General features: G+C 42.0%; 1 protein-coding gene across 4 annotated transcripts; it reads left to right on the plus strand.

Moving 5' to 3' along the window:
• The first annotated feature begins 392 nt into the window (after positions 1 to 392).
• LOC127361015 (NLR family CARD domain-containing protein 3-like) lies at positions 393 to 13,771 on the plus strand. 4 transcript variants are annotated; one of them, XM_051395576.1, is made up of 11 exons: positions 393 to 474; positions 3,338 to 3,463; positions 4,021 to 4,137; positions 4,600 to 4,698; positions 5,201 to 5,279; positions 5,442 to 5,670; positions 6,287 to 8,090; positions 8,294 to 8,467; positions 8,625 to 8,795; positions 12,671 to 12,717; positions 12,869 to 13,771. In XM_051395576.1, exons 2-11 carry the CDS (start codon positions 3,375 to 3,377, stop codon positions 13,411 to 13,413), a joined length of 3,354 nt encoding a protein of 1,117 aa, XP_051251536.1. In that variant the 5' UTR covers positions 393 to 474; positions 3,338 to 3,374; the 3' UTR covers positions 13,414 to 13,771. The 4 variants fall into 4 exon arrangements, with proteins under 4 accessions (XP_051251536.1, XP_051251537.1, XP_051251538.1 ...); XM_051395577.1 differs by having other exon boundaries at positions 3,341 to 3,463; XM_051395578.1 differs by having other exon boundaries at positions 452 to 474; positions 4,021 to 4,049; positions 4,611 to 4,698.
• The last annotated feature ends 8,849 nt before the right edge of the window (positions 13,772 to 22,620 follow it).

Consider the following 22,620-nt stretch of genomic DNA (forward strand, 5'->3'; position numbering starts at 1 on the left):
TATATTATATTCTATCATTAGATTATTATTACTGCTGTATTTGGCTGTTGTAGCTGCTCAGGTGGAGCTGATTTCAACTATTGAGGAAGGACTGTGACTAATTATTATTGTCATTAATCTAAAATATATGAAATGCCCGTTACAATCATCCAGAGCCCACAGTGACACAATGTTGTCTGACCAACAGTTCAAAGCTGAACATAGTAAAAGTAGTGATACTACACTACAGAAATACTCCATTACAACTTAAAGTGCTGCATTAAAAAAGTTCCTCAGTTACAGAAGTATTATCAGCACAATGTAGCTGAAGCTCCCAGTCTCTCTCTGGAGACACTCACTCAGTCTTATCTCACTTCCATCCTTCCATCCTTCCGTTGCCCTGACAACTGTGACGTCACAGCCACTCCCTGTCCACAGGTTACTTTCACTTTGTGAGCTCGTCGTGTCGCAGCTTCTTCTTCTGTCCATGTGAAGGTTAGTAAGAGACACTTTTCACTGTTTGTTCATCTTGTTAGTTTAGTTCAGTAGAAAGAGCAGAAAACTCTACTAACAGTCAACTGAGAACCAACATGGAGGAAGAGTTTCCTCCATCTTACTGTCAGTGTGTCACTGTTCAAAGTAATCAGAGTACTCACTGACAGTACTCAGAGTACTCACTGTATGATTTCTGTCTGTCTTTATGAGCTCACCTTATCAATGTAGTTGAAGTATGTAAAGTGAAAGTAGTCAGTGTACAGAATGGCCTCTGTCAGTGTTGTATTATTATATTAGTGGATGATTATTATTGATGCATTAACATGTAATCACTACTTTAATGTTGGAGTTGCTGCAGGTGGAGCCAATATGAACTACTTCAAATACTTTTGGCTGCTTGAATGTAAAATAATGAATTCTATTTTATAAACTGATCCCATGTTTGAAAAGTAAGCAGGAAGTAAAGCTGTCAGATAAATGCAGCTCCATGAGGCCATCTAGTGGACTGATAGTAGAAGTAGAGCAGCTGATGGCAGCTTTCTGCTCTCATTCTTCCTCAACACTGACCAATGAGAACCAGCAGCATCTCCTCTGGCCAATAACAAACCACTATTGATCCATGTATTGATTAGTTTGCAATGTGTGACAGTGATGAGAAAAGGCCATCAGTAGTTCCCAGAGTTCACAGTCATGTTTTCTAACTGCTTCTTTAGTCTGAGCAACAGTCCAACAAGACAAAGGGATTCAACTGACACTGAGAGGAAACAGAGAGAAGCAGCCAATCAGTGGAGAAGCAGATGATAGTTTTACAGGAGAAATGATGTAAATCAGTGGTTCCCAACCTGAGGGTCGGGACCCCCACTAGTGGTCACCATAGCTTCATGGGGGGTCTGTAGGTCGGCCTATATCTCAGCATCTGGTTCACTTCTGTGAAGAAAAGTCAATGTAAAGTAAACTGTCTAATAGATCAATGACCAAACATCAGGGACAAGAAAACAGTGAATTTGTCCAAAAAGAAGCATATTAAGTATTTATGATTGTTAAAAATGATCAAAGATACATAACACAGACACACTGTAGAAAAAGTTCCCTAAACAGGAAATAATCTGCTCAGAATTCATCAGAATCAACTTCAACTTCTTGCAGTTACTGAGTTCAATATTTGGGTTGATTGTAGAGTTTGGATATAATATGAAATATGTATAAAATATGTCCCTCAGTCGGGGTCGTCAGTTTACTCAGTGATAGAAAAAGGTTGGGATGATGATGAGTTCTCAGTTTATTTAGGGGTTACTGAGGATGATGAATCAATTTCTGACATGTGTGGCAACATTTTATCTCCCAGTGAGCTGATTTTTGAGGATTTCTTCGTAGATTTTGAGATTATTTATTTGCTTAATGCATAACCACAGCTGCAGAGACACAGTCAATGAGAAAATGCTGCACAGCAAAAGAACACCAGCAGAAATTTGAATAAATATCTGAACATCAATGACAAAGAGCTTCCTAAACTGCAGTTCCAATGTATTATGCATATAAAGAACTTCAAAATCAGTGAACCTGGACTTCAAATAAAAAAAATTAAAGTGCAATTTTGTATTTTGTAAATGTCAGAATTTGATCCATCATCCTCAGTAACTTCCAAAACCACTACTATAGTAACTGTTGAAATATTCTCCGTACAGACATACATACATGCTTATTATCCAGTCCCTCCACAAGAGCAGTGGCGGTTGGCCAATAGAGGGCGCTAGGGCGCCGCCCCCCTTGAGCCACAAAAATAACAAATAAATAAAAAAATTAAATTAATTAAAAAATTAAAAATAAAAATAATAATAATGATAAAAATATCAGTATGTCAATATTTGTGTGTTTGAAATATGGAATGCACCCAGTAATCGCAACCTTTCCTCTGCCTGTCTGAAGCCTCATCAGCTCTGGGCCGATAGAGAAAGCGCCCCCAGGAGGCGGGTCTATGTAGCAGTATGACATAGAGTTTAGCCAATCAGCGTCCTTAAATCGAATCCAAGAAGGGAGATTATTTTATCGCCCCAAGCTCGCCCCTGATAAAATAAAGACCGGGCTCTAGGGGCGTGAACGTTACTCCTCCAAGACCCAACCCTAACTCGGTGAAATCTCTCCTCCAAGATCCGTTTGAGAGGAGAACTTTGTTGGAGAAAGTTGGGGTGAAAGAGCTGGGCCCAGATCAACCTGAGCTCTCAATCAGACAGCAGGCTAGAGAGAAAGGGAAGCAGTATATGGCGGCGGCTTCTCCCGTAGCCAGTACACCGGGAAGGCTTGGCTAGCTGGGTGCACTCATGCTTTTTAAAAGGACGGGGACAGATCCAGCATGGACAGTTACCGGAGTGAGGGATATGAAGCACCTGTCAGAGAAACTAAAGAAACACGAGAACACCAGGGCACACATGGATAACTCTGTAAAGCTAGCCATATTAGGAAGGGTGAACATCACTACGCAGCTGGATGACGACCACAGGATTGATGAGGAAACATCATGAGGTGGTGGATAACTTGTTACAACTTGCAAGCAAATAGGACGCAAAATGGTCGTATGTTTTTACTTACAAACATTAGTTTTGAAGAAATTTTGAAGAAAGTTGAAGAAAATATGTTCTCTCATATTTTTTTTTCAATTGCCACTTACTCTTTTTGCTCTCAAATCTCTTTTTTGGTTTCAAATCTATTCTATTTGATTGAATAATAAAGGAACAAAATTCTCTCCAGCATATGTATATATACATATATATACATATATATATACCCTCCACCCTCCAATCAGAGCTGTGTGTGTTTGTCATGTGACTGAGAGGAATGATGGGAAATAATGTGTGATCTCTCCCAGCAGGTTGCTGTGTCTGTGTGAAGGTGTGGGCTCTGCTATGGATCAGTGTGAGGACAGAGAGGAGGGAGTCCCTCCCTCTAAAAGCACTCTGTGTGGGGAACATGACACAAGGACCAAAGCTCAGAGGTGAGATGAGGATCTCTAACTGTCCATGACTCTTCTCCATGTCACAAAGGCTTTGATTCTCCATTTGAAACAAAGACATTTATCTGAGCTAAAGTACGTAGTTGTCAGTATTCAAACAGGGCTGGACAATCTGATCTCAATTCAGAATCAGGAGAAACATTCAGCTTCATAATGAGAAATGTAACAGTAACATGTGTTTGAATCAATCAGAGCAGATTTCCTTCCTCATGTTGCTCACTGCTGATGTTTGTCCTGATTCATTCCAGTCTGACCAGTTCCACATTCTGCTCTTCTGGACTGGACTGGGAGCTGATTGCTCGCTGCTTAGATGTTGTAGCTGCTCTCACTTTAATTATATGGAATTCAGACAGTGTGTTGAAGTGTGACATCAGTAAATTGTGTTCAGTAACACGTCCATAATGTCAGTAATTGAAGACATTGTTCTTATTGTCCAGCCCTGTATTCAAACATTTCAAATTATACATCATTTCACAAAGTCTTTGATTCAGTGACAATGTTTCTGAATATGTGAGCTTTAATGAATTTCTTTCTATCAGGATCCATCAGAGACCAGACTGTCCTGAACCTGAACCCAGTTGTGTGTCCATGAAGAGTGATCACTCTATGGATCGTTATATAGACTTCAAAGATGGCCGCTACTCTGTTGATCAAAGGTGAGGATTTCAAACTGATGGTAAAATAAAATGATGTGTTTTTATCAGACTCTCAGTTGTGAAATCTCTATTTTTAAATGTTTTAAAATTTATTTTAATGGACGGTGATGGTTTGTGTCTGATCAGCTCAATTTACAACAGCCTCAGTTTCACAGTGAACAAATAGTTGCAGCAGTTTATAGAAACTCACTGCTTTGACACCACGTCTGTTCCTCTGTTTATCCTAATTGGACCGATATGGTCACTCCACTCCATCATTTCCCCGCCTATACTGCACACTGCACTGAATACAGCTTTAAAATACACAGTGAAACATGTCTAAATCAAACACTGACTTTATAGAAATCCTAACCAAGAACTCCCTGGGTACAAATACACTGTGTACAGTCGGTGTATTCAGTCACTGGTTCTGTCTCAGTGTGTTGTGGGTGCAGTGCAGAACTGATCCTGTTTTTCTATCAGGAGGAAACAACCTGAACCCAGCTGTGTGTCCATGAAGAGTGATCACTCTATGGATCGTTATATAGACTTCAAAGATGGCCGCCACTCTGTTGATCAAAGGTGAGGATTTCAAACTGATGGTAAAATAAAATGATGTGTTTTTATCAGACTCTCAGTTCTGAGATCTCCAGTTTTTGAACCTTTACTGACTCAGATGAAGTTCTCTGAGCACCAACACTCTTTCAGCAGCAGCTGCCTCACACTCACACAGTCAAACACATTCACACTGGGAGCTGCCCAGTACAACCAGTCTGATACAAGCAGACACTGAGCAGCTCCACTGGAGCAGCTGGAGGCTCTAGGTGCCTTGCTCCAGGGCACTTCAGCAGTGTACAGTGAGGGAGGGAGAGCTATATAGAGGGGTTGGTGAGAGCTGTTGGGACTGAACCAAAGTGAGCTGTTGATTCTCAGTGGGATCAGCAGGACTAGTAAACCTTTACCACTACAGGGAGTCATCAGATTCACTGTTCACATCCAAATATCACTTCATGGACCTTTACCTTGTGTTTGTCTCTGTGTGGACAGACATAATGTGAGCTCATTCTTCATGATTCCTCCACAGAGTGGACCAGGAGAGCTCAGAGGTTCCCAGTGGTCAGTCTGCCCAGCAGCATCAAACACACCTGGACTCCATATTTATGGTCTGTACATGGACAACAACTACTTTTACATCTATTGTGTTCACAATAATCTCCATGCTGCACTTTTTAGACCAGTGGATTGTCAGTCTGTCCAACATGGATCTGATGTTTGCTTCCATGATTTGACTTTGATTGAGTCATTCATATAATATTCTGTTCCAGCTGCTGGAGGACAACCTTGTCACTTTTGTGAAGAACGAGCTGAAGAAGATCCAGAAGGATCTGAGTCCAGATTACCCAGAATGCTCAGAGAGTCAGAGGGAGGATGAGGAGGTGTTGGATGGTGAGGATGAAGAGCAGAGGAGGAGCAGCAGAGAGGAATTTCTGAAGATCACAGTGCTCTTCCTGAGGAGAATGAAGCAGGAGGAGCTGGCTGACCGTCTGCAGAGCAGTAAGAGGATTTCTCTAAAGATTTAACTCGCTGGATAAATGAGACATTTAGTGATGTCTCAACAGACGGACCAAATTATATTCACATACTCATTCTTTAAAGCCAAAATTGGTCACAACTCACAAATTAAAATGCATAACAATGCCATGATAATTCATTGTATTATTGTTGTATTTTATTTAAATATACAAAGAGAGATCACTCCTTTTCTTCTGGCTGATGTGTTGCTAACTTCTGTTTCAGTAGTTTATAAATGTAAATGTTATGGCAATTTGTGATGTATTTTTTTAAAGGAAAGTTTCACACCGCCCCCTGCCTGCACGAGGGTTCACAGATAACGTGCTTTAAATAGCGGCTGCCCCCAGGTGTGTGCCACCAGCAGTTTAACACAGTGAAATGATGCAGAGCAAAATCTGTGTGCTTGGATGTGGGCAACAACCACTTCCTCTCATTGAAATGAATGGTGGCAATAAGTTAGCCCCATAACTTTTGGTCTCAGGGAGAAACAAAATAGATATTTTCTATTTGAGCTGAACATTTTTCTGCTTTAGGGGAATTCAATTCTCATATTTCTTTTATCAATCACTTAATGATCATATTTTCTGTCTTCATTAAGAACATCTTGTTGGAGTTTGTCAGCGTGAACTTAAATCTAACCTGAAGAAGAAGTTCCAGTGTGTGTTTGAGGGGATTGCTAAAGCAGGAAACCCAACCCTTCTGAACCAGATCTACACAGAGCTCTACATCACAGAGGGAGGGACTGCAGAGGTCAATGATGAACATGAGGTCAGACAGATTGAAACAGCATCCAGGAAACCAGACAGACCAGAAACAACAATCAGACATGAAGACATCTTTAAACCCTCACCTGGAAGAGATGAACCAATCAGAACAGTGATGACAAAGGGAGTGGCTGGCATTGGGAAAACAGTCTTAACACAGAAGTTCACTTTGGACTGGGCTGAAGACAAAGCCAACCAGGACATACAGTTCACATTTCCATTCACTTTCAGAGAGCTGAATGTGCTGAAAGAGAAAAAGTACAGCTTGGTGGAACTTGTTCATCACTTCTTTACTGAAACCAAAGAAGCAGGAATCTGCAGGTTTGAAGAGTTCCAGGTTGTGTTCATCTTTGACGGTCTGGATGAGTGTCGACTTCCTCTGGACTTCCCCAACACTGAGATCCTGACTGATGTTACAGAGTCCACCTCAGTGGATGTGCTGCTGACAAACCTCATCAGGGGGAAACTGCTTCCCTCTGCTCGCCTCTGGATAACCACACGACCTGCAGCAGCCAATCAGATCCCTCCTGAGTGTGTTGACATGGTGACAGAGGTCAGAGGGTTCACTGACCCACAGAAGGAGGACTACTTCAGGAAGACGTTCAGAGATCAGGAGCAGGCCAGTAGAATCATCTCCCACGTCAAGACATCACAAAGCGTCCACATCATGTGCCACATCCCAGTCTTCTGCTGGATCACTGCTACAGTTCTGAAGGATGTGTTGAAGACCAGAGAGAGAGGAGAGCTGCCCAAGACCCTGACTGAGATGTACATCCACTTTCTGGTGGTTCAGTCCAAAGTGAAGAAGATCAAGTATGATGGAGGAGCTGAGACAGATCCCCACTGGAGTCCAGAGAGCAGGAAGATGATTGAGTCTCTGGGAAAACTGTCTTTTGAGCAGCTGCAGAAAGGCAACCTGATCTTCTATGAATCAGACCTGACAGAGTGTGGCATCGATATCAGAGCAGCCTCAGTGTACTCAGGAGTGTTCACACAGATCTTTAAAGAGGAGAGTGGACTGTACCAGGACAAGGTCTTCTGCTTCGTCCATCTGAGTGTTCAGGAGTTTCTGGCTGCTCTTCATGTCCATCTGACTTTCATCAACTCTGGAGTCAATCTGCTGGCAGAAGAACAAACAACACCCTGGTGGTCTAAAGTCTTCAAACACAAACCTAATCTAAAATATCTCCACCAGAGTGCAGTGAACAAGGCCTTAGAGAGTCAACAAGGACACCTGGACTTGTTCCTCCGCTTCCTGCTGGGTCTTTCACTGCCGACCAATCAGAATCTCCTACGAGGTCTGCTGACACAGACACGAAGTAGCTCACGAACCAATCAGAAAACAGTCCAGTACATCAAGAAGAAGATTGAAGATACTCCCTCTGCAGAGAGAAGCATCAATCTGTTCCACTGTCTGAATGAACTGAATGATCGTTCTCTAGTGGATCAGATCCAACAGACCCTGAGTTCAGGAAGTCTCTCCAGAGATAAACTGTCTCCTGCTCAGTGTTCAGCTCTGGTCTTCATCTTACTGTCATCAGAAAAAGATCTGGACGTGTTTGACCTGAAGAAATACTCTGCTTCAGAGGAGGCTCTTCTGAGGCTGCTGCCAGTGGTCAAAGCCTCCAACAAAGCTCTGTAAGTACAGAAAAGTTGGATTTCTGTATTATCACTTAAATACTCTGCTATCTTTTTGACTTAGAGAGATTATAAAGACATTATATATCACCAACATTGGGAACTCCTCACTAGCTAATATCATTTTTACAGAACTAATTGTTTTTGGTTTTGGCTATTTTTGGTTTGGCTATTTTTCTTATTGTTGATCATTGTCTCTACAGACTGAGTGACTGTAACCTCTCAGAGAGAAGCTGTGAAGCTCTGTCCTCAGTTCTCAGCTCCCAGTCCTCTAGTCTGAGAGAGCTGGACCTGAGTATGAACGACCTGCAGGATTCAGGACTGAAGCTGCTTTCTGTTGGACTGAAGAGTCCACACTGTAAACTGGAAACTCTCAGGTCAGAATTCGTCAACCTGTTCAACTGATAACCACTTTAAAGCTGAATTATGTTGATGGATACAATCGTAATCTTCCTAACATTGTCTCAAATCATTGTTTTGTTTATTTTCCTTGAACATGTTTATTATGTAATGTGTTGTTTTGTGTGTTTGCAGGCTGTCACGCTGTCTGATCACAGAGGAAGGTTGTGCTTCTCTGGTCTCAGCTCTGAGCTCCAACCCCTCCCATCTGAGAGAGCTGGACCTGAGCTACAATCATCCAGGAGACTCAGCAACAAAGCTGTCTGCTGGACTGGAGGATCCACACTGGAGACTGGACACTCTCAGGTATCAGGCGGATTAATACAGTAGTAGTAGTCAGGTGACAGAGGAAAGGTGATGAAATTTCTGTTTTTCTGGACCGATGTCTTGTTTCGACATTGGAAAATAGGACAGTGGTTTATCCTAAAGGGTTGGTGAGCATCATGGTGGGTTGATATTTGTCAATGTTGTCACACTGCAGCTTTGTGGGCTCATATCATAAATAGCTTGGGATATTTTGATGGATGTCATCTGCCATCAGCGTGTGTTACCTTTGAGTCCAGAAAAACTAAAGGCGTCAGCTAAACTACAATTCAGTTCAGTTCAGTTCAGTTTTATTTGTATGTCACAAATTCATAACAGAAGTTATCTCAGGACAGTTTTCAAGCAGGTCTAGACCGAACTCCTTATAACATTATTTACAGAGATCCAACAGTTCCCACCATGAGCAAGACCTTGGAGACAGCAAGGAAAAACTTCCTTTTCCGCCATGACAGAGAGAGAGAGAGAGAGAGAAACAGAGAGAGAGAGAGAGAGAGAGAGAGAGAGACAGACAGACAGACAGAGAGACAGACAGAGAGAGAGAGAGAGACCAGAAATGACTGATGATGATGATGAACATGAAGAAGATGATGACAATGACAACAACGGTGGACAATAATAATAGTAACTATAATAATGATTATAACAATAATAATCATAACATTAATATCAGTAATTTTGAGGATCCACCAGGATCGATAAGAACCTGCGAGACGAGAAAGCACAAGAACTCCGGGGAAGAAGTGAAGTTAGTAACATGCATTAATGGGACAAGAATGAGTGCAGAACGAGAGAGGAAGAGAGGAGGTCAGTGCATCATGGGAAATCCCCCTATAGTCTAGGCCTATAGCAGCATAACTAAGGGATGGTTCAGGACTCACCTGATCCAGCCCTAACTATAAGCTTTATCAAAGAGGAATGTCTTAAGCCTACTCTTGAATGTGGTGAGGGTGTCTGCCTCCCGAACCACAACTGGAAGCTGGTTCCACAGGAGAGGAGCTTGGTAACTGAAGGCTCTGGCTCCTGTTCTACTTTTAGAGACTATAGGAACCACAAGTAGCCCAGCATTCAGAGAACGTAGTGTTCTAGGGGGGTAATAGGGTACTATGAGCTCTTTAAGATATGAAGGAGCCTGACCATGAAGAGCTTTGTAGGTGAGGAGGAGGATTTTAAATTCTATTCTAAATTACTACTGATGTGAGATCAGTTGTGTTTAATGCAGGGAAATGTATATTTGCTATGTTTTTTAGAAGATATTGAATTTTCCTGTGTTCTGAGCAGTCCTTGAACACCTCCTGCCGTATGTTTTATTGTTTATTTGAGTATTCAGGTGTCAACCTGTCATTGTCCAATCAGGGTCTATTATGGATGAGTATGAGGTAACCTACCGGATTCTGAGAGGATTAAAAAAGAGAAACGGAGCGGAGATGTAAGAGAGAGATAGAGAGACGCTGTGCTGTTCATGAGTTTGTTAAGTGTTGTTGAAGTTATTTTATTTCTTCTGAGGGTTTTTATGAGTCTGGACTCTGCTGAGAGGATGAAGAAGACACCCCAAGTGTATTCAGAGGAAAATGTTGCCTAAGAGAGCTGCTGAGTTGTCATATCTTAACAGTGAGGGACCAAAGGATCTAGTCTGTATGGATTCTCTGTCAATCGAGCCTGACTCCAGAAACATCTGCAATGTCCTTGTAGTTACAGATCACTACACCCAATATGCTCAAGCTTTTGCAACTTAGGATCAAAAAGCATCAACAGTTGCTAAGGTTCTGTGGGAACAGTACTTTGTCCACTATGGTCTACCAAAAAGAGTGCAATCAGATCAAGGCAGGGATTCCGAGAGTCGGCTTATTCATGAACTGTTGAGCATGCTTGGCATCAAGAAATCCAGAACTACACCGTACCACCCTCAGGGCGATCCACAGCCTGAGCGGTTCTGAGAACTCTTCTCGACATGCTCGGCACTCTTGAAACACAGGATGAAAGTAAATGGAGCAGACACATCAGCCATCTGGTGCATGCGTACAATTGCACACTAGATGAGACAACAGGTCATTCTCCATATTTTCTTATCTTCGGCAGAGAAGCCAGGCTGCCAGTAGATGTGACATTTGGAGTCTCAAGTGATGGTACCTCCACCAAATCTTATTTGAGGTATGTTAAAAACATGAAGCGTGAGCTACAAGCTGCCTATCAGCTGGCTGAGAGTATGGCAGAAAAGAAAAATTAAGGAAACAAGCAACGTTATGATCAGAGAGTTCGCTTCTGCCCATTAGTTGCTGGTGACAGAGTTTTGATCCGAAATCTGGTATTGCAGGGAAAACACAAGCTTGCTGATCGTTGGAAAGCTACTCCATACATTGTGGAGAGTCAACTGCCTGGTTTACCTGTCTTCAAGTTGAAGCCAGAAAATGGTCAGGGCTCTGACAACGTACTGCACCGAAATCATATTCTGCCTATTGGACAGGAGGTACAGCTGAGACCTGAACCAGACAAAGAGACCCCTCAAGCCTAAAAGGAGAGCCAGTAAAAGGCTTAAAGCAAAGAGAACTGAAAACTGTCATCTCTCTAGCTCACTGGCCTGAAGACAAGATGGGGTCAGAATATGACTCGGAGGAGGATGAAATGGGTGTGTGGTATGATTATCATCCACCACAAGAGTCCAGAAAACCAGCATCTCAAGAAAATGATCACTGTGAACCTTTCAGTCTGGATCTGAATTTAGCTGTCCTTGAAGATGACTCAAAAGTGCAAGAGGACATCACTGAAGCACCTGCAGCAGCCACTGAGGATGAACCCTCTGTACAAAATAAGACTGCTGAAAGTGAGAGAGACACTGAGACACAGACAACAGATGAAACCTCTGAGAAACAAGACAGTGTTAGAGAGTTTAGACGAAACAACACTAACTCAGAGACTAAAAAGGGTCCCCACCAGACTGACCTATGATTTGCTAGGGAGCCCAACGTCAGTAGCAGTTAGCACCCATATTGCCACCCTAGCTAAGGTCGATGATAAGAAAGATGATTTATTCCTATCTTCTATTAAGAGATATAAGAGCACTTTTTACAAGTAGATAGGTTAAAGGTAATGTTTGTCCTGGTCATAACATGTTAAATGAAGATGATGTGATTTGTGTGCTACTTGTCATGAGGACATGACCTGTTTTGGTGGGGGAGAGTGTAGTACCCTGTTACTTTTGTTTCCATTTTGTTTCTTATATGAGGGTTTTAGTTTAGTGAGCTCCAACTGCGCGCCAGAATTCATGGTACCATAAACTGAACAAATTAAAAACCCCGGGTATTGTCTTTATTTTCTTTATTTCATTTGGGTCATGTTGAATAAATGTTCCCCTATTTTTTTTGCATTGAAACTGTGTGTGTACTAATTATTCATGTTGCAAATGGAGTAAACATTGTGTTTTATGACTGAAAAGGAAGGTGGTTATTAAAAAGTATGCATGGGAGTTCTCTGAACTTGGCCTCTCTGCACCCTTGTGAAAATCTGATTATCTAGTCGAAGTAAATGCAGAGACATTCATATTTAGTAGGCTCTTACCAATTCACCTCCCATGCTAAACTGTTAAAGGTAAGCAAGGTAAAAATTCTGTTACAAATTAGAATGGAGTAGGAGGGTTACAAATATAATACTGATAATAATAATAGATCATCAATAAGTGAAAATAATGAGCTGTAGCCATCGGCCAATCAGAAGAAGCTCCACTGAACTGAAAGACTATCAGCTGATTAATAATAAGTGCTCCATGTGAAGATGTAAGTCCATTTGTAGAGAATAAGCTCTGTGTATGAGAGCGATGTAATGTCCATGTTTCCATGCTGCTCTGACCCCCCTCCTCCTTTCAGGGTGGAGCCTGCTGGAGTCCGATGGTTGAGACCAGGTCTGAGGAAGTGTAAGTGTGAAAACAAAGCAGCACACATTCAACCATCTTCACACTGTGACATCACTCATTCACAGCTCTGATGTCATCATCAAAGTGTCAATCAATGATCAGATGATAGATCAATAACTGCAGCTGTATTGTGTCTTGTTCTCTCCATCAGATTCCTGTGAACTCACAGTCGACACAAACACAGTGAACAGATACATCAAACTGTCTGACAACAACAGGAAGATGATTCATGTGAATGAGGATCAGCCATATCCTGATCATCCAGACAGATTTGACCGCTGGCCTCAGCTGCTGTGTAGAAATGGTCTGACTGGTCGCTGTTACTGGGAGGTCGAGTGGAGAGGAGGAGTTTCTATATCAGTGAGTTACAGAGGAATCAGCAGGAGAGGAAACAGTAGAGACTGTGTGTTTGGAGGGAATGATCAGTCCTGGAGACTGGAGTGCTCTAATGGTCGTTACTCTGTCTGTCACAATAACAGAAACACATCCATCTCCTTCTCCTCCTCCTCCTCCTCCTCTCATAGAGTAGCAGTGTATGTGGACTGTCCTGCTGGCACTCTGTCCTTCTACACAGTCTCCTCTGACACACTGATCCACCTCCACACCTTCAACACCACATTCACTGAACCTCTTCATCCTGGGTTCAGGTTCTGGCCTTACAGTTTTGGTTCCTCAGTGTCTCTTTGTCCTCTGTAGGAGGGAGAGAGAAACTTTCTCACTGTTGACCAGATAGTTCAGTCTGTACAGGATCACACACAGCTGATGTTAGTTAGTACCAACCTGATGTGTTTACTGTAATAGAGGAGGAAGAGGAGGCTGAAGGAAGAGAAGAGCAAAGGATGCTGGGATGAAGGGATCATGTGTGAGGGTAATGTGCAGCCTGCAGACGTAGTGATGATAGAAAGAATTGATCTTCTTCTATAACTCTGAGAAAAATGAACATTTTTAGGATCAAATGTGGCTGCTTGTTTTTCAAATCTTCTTCTTTTTGAAAGCACAGTTAGAGGGAAAGTGTTTTTATGACTCAAATATTAAAGTGTGAACAAATATTCAACTTTGAGTCTAAAACTGAACTTTGTTGCCTTAAAACTTTTGTTTTTGTGAAGAACAAATGTGTTCAAATGTCAAACGAGTCTTTCAGGATCAAATTCAGCATCTGTGTAAAAATAGTTCCAAGGTGTAAAGAGTGGCTTTGATTTGAACTAAATTCATCATCTTTGGTCATCGTGGAACAAATGTACAAACTTTGATAAGTCAGGTTGAAATCAAAAGAAATCAGAGTTTTGGGATGATTCTAGATAATAAATGATGCTGGAAACCACATCTAAATGATGTCAAAGCAAAACTGTCCAAATGTATACTGTATAAAATGAAGGATTAGTTAAATCCAGCTTCATTCTCCACTTTGTATTGTTCACTTCTACTTCCATACATCACTGACTGTGTGCTCGTTTGGGGAAACTCATATAAAACAAACACTAATCAGATTTTAACATTTGAACAGAGAGACATAAGAAGTGTAAACCAAACTACTGATCAAGAACCAATAACAATAATTAACTAATAACTAGTAAAGGTTTGTTTCACCAACTTCCGCCTCTCGCTATGATTGACAGGAGGTTTTGGGGTGCTTTTGGTGAGCAGGGAGAGGTGTACGTTCTCAATGTGGAACTTGAAGTAGACGCTCTGTGTAATAATGTTGAGCTTCATAAGAGTTTAGAAGCAGTAAGAAGTCCTAGGTTTCCTTCTCTAACGGACACATAAATCTGAGTTTGGTAATGTGCGTGAATTTGTTAAATTATTCGCCAGGTGTGTTTGTTGACATTAGAACAGCTGTAGCGAGAACGGGAGCCGGGAGGAGTAGCGACAGCCCGCTACACAGTGGAAACTGGCACCGCGTTCAGCGGTAGTTTAGTAATCCACGGTAGTACTGTTGTGTAGGAACCGTGACGTGTTGGCACCGAGAGTACCATGCAACACTAAATGTTTAAATCACAGCCCTACGTTGTATACGCCTCCCTGTAATTCACTCACTCGTTAGGCTACTCTGCTCAGGCCGTGACTAGCAGAGACAACCGTGTTGCTGCTAATCTAGTGTTGCACGGTGCACCGATACTTCAAAAGTATCGCGATTCTCGGAAATTAAAAACGCCACGATTCCTAAATTTAACAGTATCGATACTTTTAAGAATGACCGCGTTCCAGATTTGTAAGAGACGTATTTCATGTTGGTGCGTGCAACGCATGCTTCCAGTGCCTCCCTATGGACGTCTGTGTTTTTTCTCCTCACGCACGCAGCAAAGAAGCTGCAGCTGTCATGTGACAAACACTGTAACGAGATCGCTGCATGTGCGAGCACAAGTGATACTGTGGTCGCCGGTCCACGACTGGTAGAAAAAGATGACGCGAGGAGTGAAATATGGAAGTACTTTGCCTACCTTGCTGACAGTGAGGGCAAAGCTACCGATAAGTCGAGACCTGTTTGTCGTCAGTGCTAAAGTTACAAACGAATGTAAACAAAGAGAGCCAACACCTCGAACCTGGAGAAACACTCGGCCGACAAGCACGCCGAGTTGTAGGAGGAGTTTAAAGACCGACAGGTTAGTATGTGAAAAATAACACGATCACGTTCATGCCCTTAAATAAGTCAAATTAGGCTATGGTTTATTTTGTGAGAAGTCACTATTTTGCACCACCGTAGTTTGACGAGGCTATCTAGAGAAATAGTAGGCTAACTATGGGCATTATCCTCATGGCTAACCAACAGCCTGCCTACGGCTAATTCAACATCTCTGAAAATGCAACTTTCACAGATAACGTTAATAATTTGCAAGCTTCTAAAATAAAGCACACAAAACATCAGCTAAAATGATCTATAGGCTATATCATTATAATCAGAGAATGTGCATGTTTGTCAGTGATTTATTTCTATTAGGTTATTACAGCATTTAAAGAGCAGAGACCTACGCAAAGGAGGTGTATTTGTGAAACGCCTTTATTATTATTGACTCAAATATAAAGTTAACCATCAAAGAAATCAGACGTTGAAGTACAGGAAACATTAGCCAATATTAATCCATATATCACAGCTTAAATAACATTAGGTTAACTCATTATTTCCTATTATTAATTATAGTAATGTTATGGTTAAGTAAATGTTAGCAGTTATCACTATAACCACTGCATATAGAGATGCTAAGTTAGTCACAAGTTATTGTTACTATCACACATAAACTATTTAGGTCCTCTGTTATGACAAATTTATCACCATCATATTTTAAATATTTCCATTTTCTTCTGCTACAGAAAAGTATCGAAAAAGTATCGAAATCGCAATTCTTGACTTGGTATCGGTATCGAAACAATAATTTTGGTATCTTGACAACACTATGCTAATCAGTGTGCTTGCAGCAGCAGGGCATTATAATTCGTTACTTGTTGTTGTTGTGAATGTATGGCAGGCTGTAGCCAACGATATAAAGCGCAATTCATTACTTATGGGAAACGTTTCAAGAGCAACAGGCTTACCTCCAAGCAACCCAGCACAGGGAGAAGTGGGTGTAATGTGGAAGACGTAGCCAGGTCAAACCAACCAATAGAAACTCTTCTCTCATCCACCAGCGTAGGCCCCGCCCATCAAGTGCAGTTGAATTCGCAAGCAAAACTTTAGAACTCTCAAGCAAAGAGGACTGATTTATAAGCAAAATGGTCGTATGTTTTTACTTACATTAGTTTTGATTGAACTTGAAGAAATATGTTCTCTCATATTTTTTTTTCAATTGCAACCTGTTCTGTTTCGATCTCAAAAAAAAAAATGTTGATTGCCACTTACTCTTTTTGCTCTCAAATCTCTTTTTTTGGTTTCAAATCTATTCTATTTGATTGAATAATAAAGGAACAAAATTCTCTCCATAGTCGAACAATTATGGAATTTCATTTTTGAAAATGTATAGAAACCCTGGATTATTATTATTATTTGTCAATTTACTGAAAGCCAGCAGAGTTAGGGAGGAGCCATGGACGCAGACTCTCTTCCTCAGGGTTGTAGGTAGGGTGCTCACATTTGGTCATTGTCTCACCGGACCCCCAGTAATGCACATTGGTAATAGAGTTGTCCCGATTCCGATACCAGTATCGGGAATGCCTCCGATACTGCCGAAAATGCTGGCATCGGTATCGGCGAGTACTGGAGTCCAGGCACCGATCCGATACCACGTCATTTATTAGAAATAGGAATCTATTTACTGGTTAGCTCCGTTAGCTCTGACACAGTTCTTCTTTGCCGCTTTTAAAACAGTTGCGCTGTGCTGCCATCGGCAGCTGCTGTTTAAGAGGGGCGAAGAAGAATTGATCACCTGACACCTGCCACCTTAAAAGGAGCTAACGTTAGTGCATCATGTCGGCGGTTTGGCAGTACTTTACAGTGGATGTTCCCACCAGTAAGACGGTGACATGCAACATATGCAAAGAAGCAATTTCGAGGGGTGGCACAAGTGTTGCAAATTTCAACACCAGCAACTTAATCAAACATTTGAAGACGCAATAATCAAATCACAGCAGTGGCGGACTGGCCATCTGGAGCACCGGGACATTTCCCGGTGGCCAGCCTGCCGAACTGGCCCGCTCGGCGATTGCCGATGGTCGGGACCAAAGGCTCGGTTCGGGTCGCGCTTGATTTTGAAATAAATAATCCGTCGTGCGGCTCATTAGGGTATCTGCCTCACTGAAGCTCACACAGACTGAGCAGCAACATTTGGCACAAACACACCCCCTCCTCTCTTTGTCTGAGGCTCTCTGTCACAGCACTGCAGGCAGACACACACACACACACACACACACACCAAGTTGCGACCCCGCCCTCCCTCCTCACCTGTAGTTCTACATGCTTGAAAAATGGAGCGAGATCGACAGCCCCAGAGGAAAGGTGGAGCAGAGAGGGAGAGGCTTAAAAAGCTAAAAGCACTGACCACAGATGCAGCGAAGTGCTGTAAAATAACTGACATGTTTGTCAGTAAGGGAGCAGGTAAGACATTAAACACTAGTGGTGACAACAGACACACAACCAGAGCCTATCCAGCACCACCAGCTTCATGAGGAGGTTAGTTCCACTTTGTGCAAGCTGATGGGGCTAAAACTGACTTAATAAAACAAATGTTTTAAGTTGTAACAAAGGATATTGCAAATTTCTTTCTGTGTTTGAAGTTTCCTTGTTTAATGTAACAGAGAATAAACCTACACACCTGCGTCTTTATTTAATCTACTACTACACTATTAAATGTGCAGCCTGCACATTAAAAGTGTAGTAGTAAATCAAATAGAATAGAAATTATGTGATTTGAGTACAGGTTATTGCAGCACAACAGAAACATTTATTTTGTAGGGGAAAAAAAACAGAAAAAGCTGTGTGTGGGGGGCGCATGTGGAGCCTTTGCTTTATTATTTTACACTCTTACATCAGTAGGCGCCCAACCTAAATCACTCTTGGTGTTTTGCATTAATCGGGTGGTGGTGGCCTGGGATGGTATCAAATTCCCGGCCTGAATTATTGTCCCAGTTCTTCCCTGTATCACAATCATGCAGGCGTAGTATGATTTTTTTCTTCTTTTTAACACACTGGTATCGGTATCAGTACTCGGTATCGGCCGATACCCACAGCACGAGTATTGGAATCGGTATCGGGAGGGAAAAAATGGTATCGGAACATCTCTAATTGGTAATGTGATGAAGGACTGAGATCCACTTCTCTTTCAGCTTCATCACACTTCCCTCACATGTTGTGACACAAAACCAGAGGTGGTTTGTGATCATTCTGATCCACTCAAACAGCTCCTCGTTGTGGCACTGCAGCAGTCGCTTTTGACAGACTTCACAATGTGCCAGAGGTCATACTCATGCTGTATGGATTTATGTTCGAGGCGCATGACTTTCTGCACTGATGGGTGGCAGTCGGTTGCTAAAACAGATATGGGGACATCATACTCTTCCAAGTGGGAAAGGCACCTCTCCAGACCTTCTACCTCAAGCCAATAACTGTTCTTCACCTCTGTGACTTTCAGTTTCCTGTGCCACCACCAGGTTCGACTTGATGTCCAGGAGTGAGTATGTCCCATATGAGGCATTGTGACCTGGACTGTCATATCTGGAGTCTCCTGACACGATAAGCTGCTCATCACATAGGGCGTTCAGTACAGCCTCATTGTGTACTGTCCAGATATTATTGACCTCTGGGATGATATAGGCCTTCTGTATGTTGAACCACTGCCTTTTGGAGATGGTTTCCAGACCAATGGTGTCACATACCTCCATGAATGGACTGCACTCATTTCCAGTGACAAATACAGCAGCAGGGACAGAAACATTGGATTCCATTATTCCTCTAACTAAAGGCTGAGAATTCCACGTATAATCATACGCTGCTGTTGACACAATGCTTTTTCTCTCCTGTGAGACATTGGCTTCTTCATCCTCAACATCACTGACACTTTGGTCCTCATCATTGATGCTTCCCTCACCACTCAGCTCAAACTCATCATCAGAGACATTTTCTTGACTCTCCTCCATTGGGAATTCTTCCTCTTCACAGTCCTCACTGCTAAGGTCAAGATCTTGCTGAGATGATGGTGCAGTAGCTGGTGAGAGGCCCTCTGCAGATGTGCAATAGGAGTGGTCATTGTTTATTATTTTGTTGGTATGTATTGCTTATTGTCTATGTTCTCTATCAGGTTCAAATGTGTCAGTCTGTGTGTTGACACTGACTGTCAGGGTTGGGACACTGCCTCTCTCCTGCTCTCTCTCCTGCTCTCTCTCCTTACTGACCGCTGGGAATTTGCTGCTGGCCAACAGATGCATGCATGTCTGCCTAACCTGTAAACACAAATCTACTATATTAAAGAATCATATACCTAAATACTTGTTGTGATGTTGTTATTGTTACGATAACCAAGCATAGAAAAGTATTGAGTGTTTCCTCTATTTTTTTGCAGTTGTGGTTTGAGGTAATTTATTTTGGTTCTTTGCCCGTACCAGTTCTGGTTGCAGTGCTGGTTGAATCCCAGTTTTATTTTGTGTTTTAATTACAACATTAATATATGTAAACACTAGGGATGTTTATTGTGCTTCTGAGTGACACTGAACAAAAATAACAAAAATATTTGTTAGTTAATATATCTTCCTGAAGCCTTGGCACAGAATGTAGCAGCCAGAATAACATCTGTACATGTCACTAGTTTTTTCCTTATTGACCTGACATCTTTTCTCACTGCTGCATATTTATTCCGCTGGTTTATCCACCTGACTTGCACCAATGTACAGTGTATTATCACAGCATTTCTCAAATGGGTGTACGTGTACCCCTAGGGGTATTTTTTAATTACTACAGGGACTATGTAAGATTCAAAAAATGTTTATTTTAAAATTATGTTGTACATAATTCCTAAAATTATTTAACTATATATTAAAAATGTAAAAGGTCACTTTAATAAGCACATTTTATATTTTATGTTTTTCATGCAGTCATTAACTGCTGTAAATTTTGTACTGTATTATACTGTATATTTCGGCAAAAAGTTTATTATAGTGTTTCTATTTTTATGATGTGTCTGTGTATAAATATATATATATATATATATATACACAGACACATCTATCTATATATAAATTAGGGCTATGGGTAAACGATTATTTATTAACCGATTAATTGGGCGATTATTTTATCGATTAGTCGACTAATCTAACAACTAATTGGACGATTAATCTAACGATTATTTTTCTGTTGCTCGATTAATAAAAACCATAATGTATCTCAAATAAATACCAAAAACTTCTTAATAATATACTTCATTAAACAACAGTTTTGCACAGCAAAAAATCTTCTGCTTTACACAAAATAAAATAAATAAAATTATTTTACTGTTATACAAAATGAAAGGCCAGCCTATTTACTCTTTCACAGTACCAACATAAATCTCTTGTTCAAAAAATTCAAAAGTTGTAGTGCAAATAAAACACTGTGCAGTGTAGACATTCCTGAGTGTTTAACACAATATAACAGTCCCCACATAAAACCTGATGCACAATCAAACTGACTCTCTTAACTGCTATTCTGTAAGCTTACATGCTAATGAAGTGTGTGCAATATAGTACTGTCCACTTTCCTCCGCTTCTCTCCTCCCTCATCCATCACCACTCTTTACTCCTCTTCTACACTACCTACTCTGAATTACTGTGGAGGAATGTGAGCATGTCACGTGCTCTTTGGTGAGGCTTGCTCTTTTTTGCTCACGATGGTCCCTGCTGCTGAGAACAGACTTTCAGAAGGTGTGGATGTTGCAGGGGCAGCCACATAGGATTTTGCCACAACAGCCAGGGCGGGGAACTTCGTTTCATTTTCCTTCCACCATTGGAGTGGGTTTTTGTCCTTTGGAATGGGTTTCTCCCCAAAGTACACAAGCAGCTCATTCCTGACAGCATCTTCCCTCTGGTCTTGGCCTGGGTCTTCATCTTCCAGCTCCTCATCATCACCTGTGCCAAGCAACGTGTCCAGAAGAGACTTTGGCTTCTGTCTGGAGTGATCTGGCTGGCCACTGGGGTAGTCATCTTCTTCAGGCTCTTCCCTCACTTGCACTCATCTGGCTTCAAGTGCAAGGGTCTGAAGTTTGATTTTCACCTTCAGGATGTCGTCTGTGGACAGGAACTTGAGTTTTCGGAATCTCGGATCAAGGGCCGTGGTGAAGATGCACACATTGTTCCCATCTTTATCATATCTAGTCTCAATCTTCCATCTGAAAAATAATGGATTTGATTTGCACACTTAAGATCAAAGAAATTCAAGGTGCTTAGAGAGAAAGATAACAGTAGAATCAATAGCTCTACATGATAGAATGCCAATGGGAAAACATTGAAAGATGCAAACTGGGAAAGCTTAATTAAAATATTCAGTTAGTTCACTGTAAGAGATTTAAAGAGTTGAATAATTAAACTAACCTTGAAGCAATCTCTGCTGCGGCTGCTGTTTGGAAGGTGGCGATGGGAGCAGACTCAAAGGCTATCTGCGTGGACTTCTGTAGGCCTTTCACCAGCGGAGGCAGGACAGAGGCTGTGACGTATGCCTCTCAACTCAGGAAGACGGTGGCTTGCTCGAAGGGCTCAAGTGCTTGCTGTAGCTCCTCCAGGAGGCTCCACTGGTCAGCTTTCATATCCAGGTAGTGCTTTGCTGCCTTGGTGACCTCTGGGTCTGAGAGGGTTGTGGTTACAGGCCACCGCTGCTCAAGGAGGCGTGTGACCATATAGTAAGAACTATTCCATCTAACAGCTACATCCTGGGTCAACTTGTGTTGAGCTGTGCCCATTTGCTCGTTTGAGTTTCAACTTCAGGGTGGCGACATCGCTGCTATGGAAGTACCCGACGAGGCTCCTTGCTGCCGGCAGTTGTTGATCCGGGGATCTTTCAGAGCATGGTTGACCATCAGCTGGGTGGTATGGCCAGCACATCGAAGTGAGGCAACGCCATGCCTCTCCTCAAGGATTCTAAGGGCTTTCACCACATTAGCTGCATTATCGTTGACAATCGCCTGGATATCATCACGGAGAAGTCAAACTTCTCGGCAACCTCTTCAATCCAGCGAGCGATGTTTTCTGCAGTGTGTCGGTCCTCAAGGGGCTTTGTGCACAAAACAAATGAGACCATCTCCCAGTTGTCGTTGATGTAGTGGCAGGTCACTCCGAGGTATGCCTCTGTGGCAATACTTGTCCAGGCATCGGCTCTTCAGACTCCATCTTTAAGTGTCTCTGTCTTTCCGTGTCTGTCTTTCTGTCTCTGTCTTTCACTCTCTCAGTTGGGTCCGTGGAACGCTGTCAATACAACCAACCCTCTGACGTCATAGGTCAGATTGCTACAAGATGGCA

This window comes from Dicentrarchus labrax, unplaced genomic scaffold, assembly GCF_905237075.1.
Source record: "Dicentrarchus labrax unplaced genomic scaffold, dlabrax2021, whole genome shotgun sequence".
Taxonomy (NCBI): Eukaryota; Metazoa; Chordata; class Actinopteri; family Moronidae; genus Dicentrarchus; species Dicentrarchus labrax.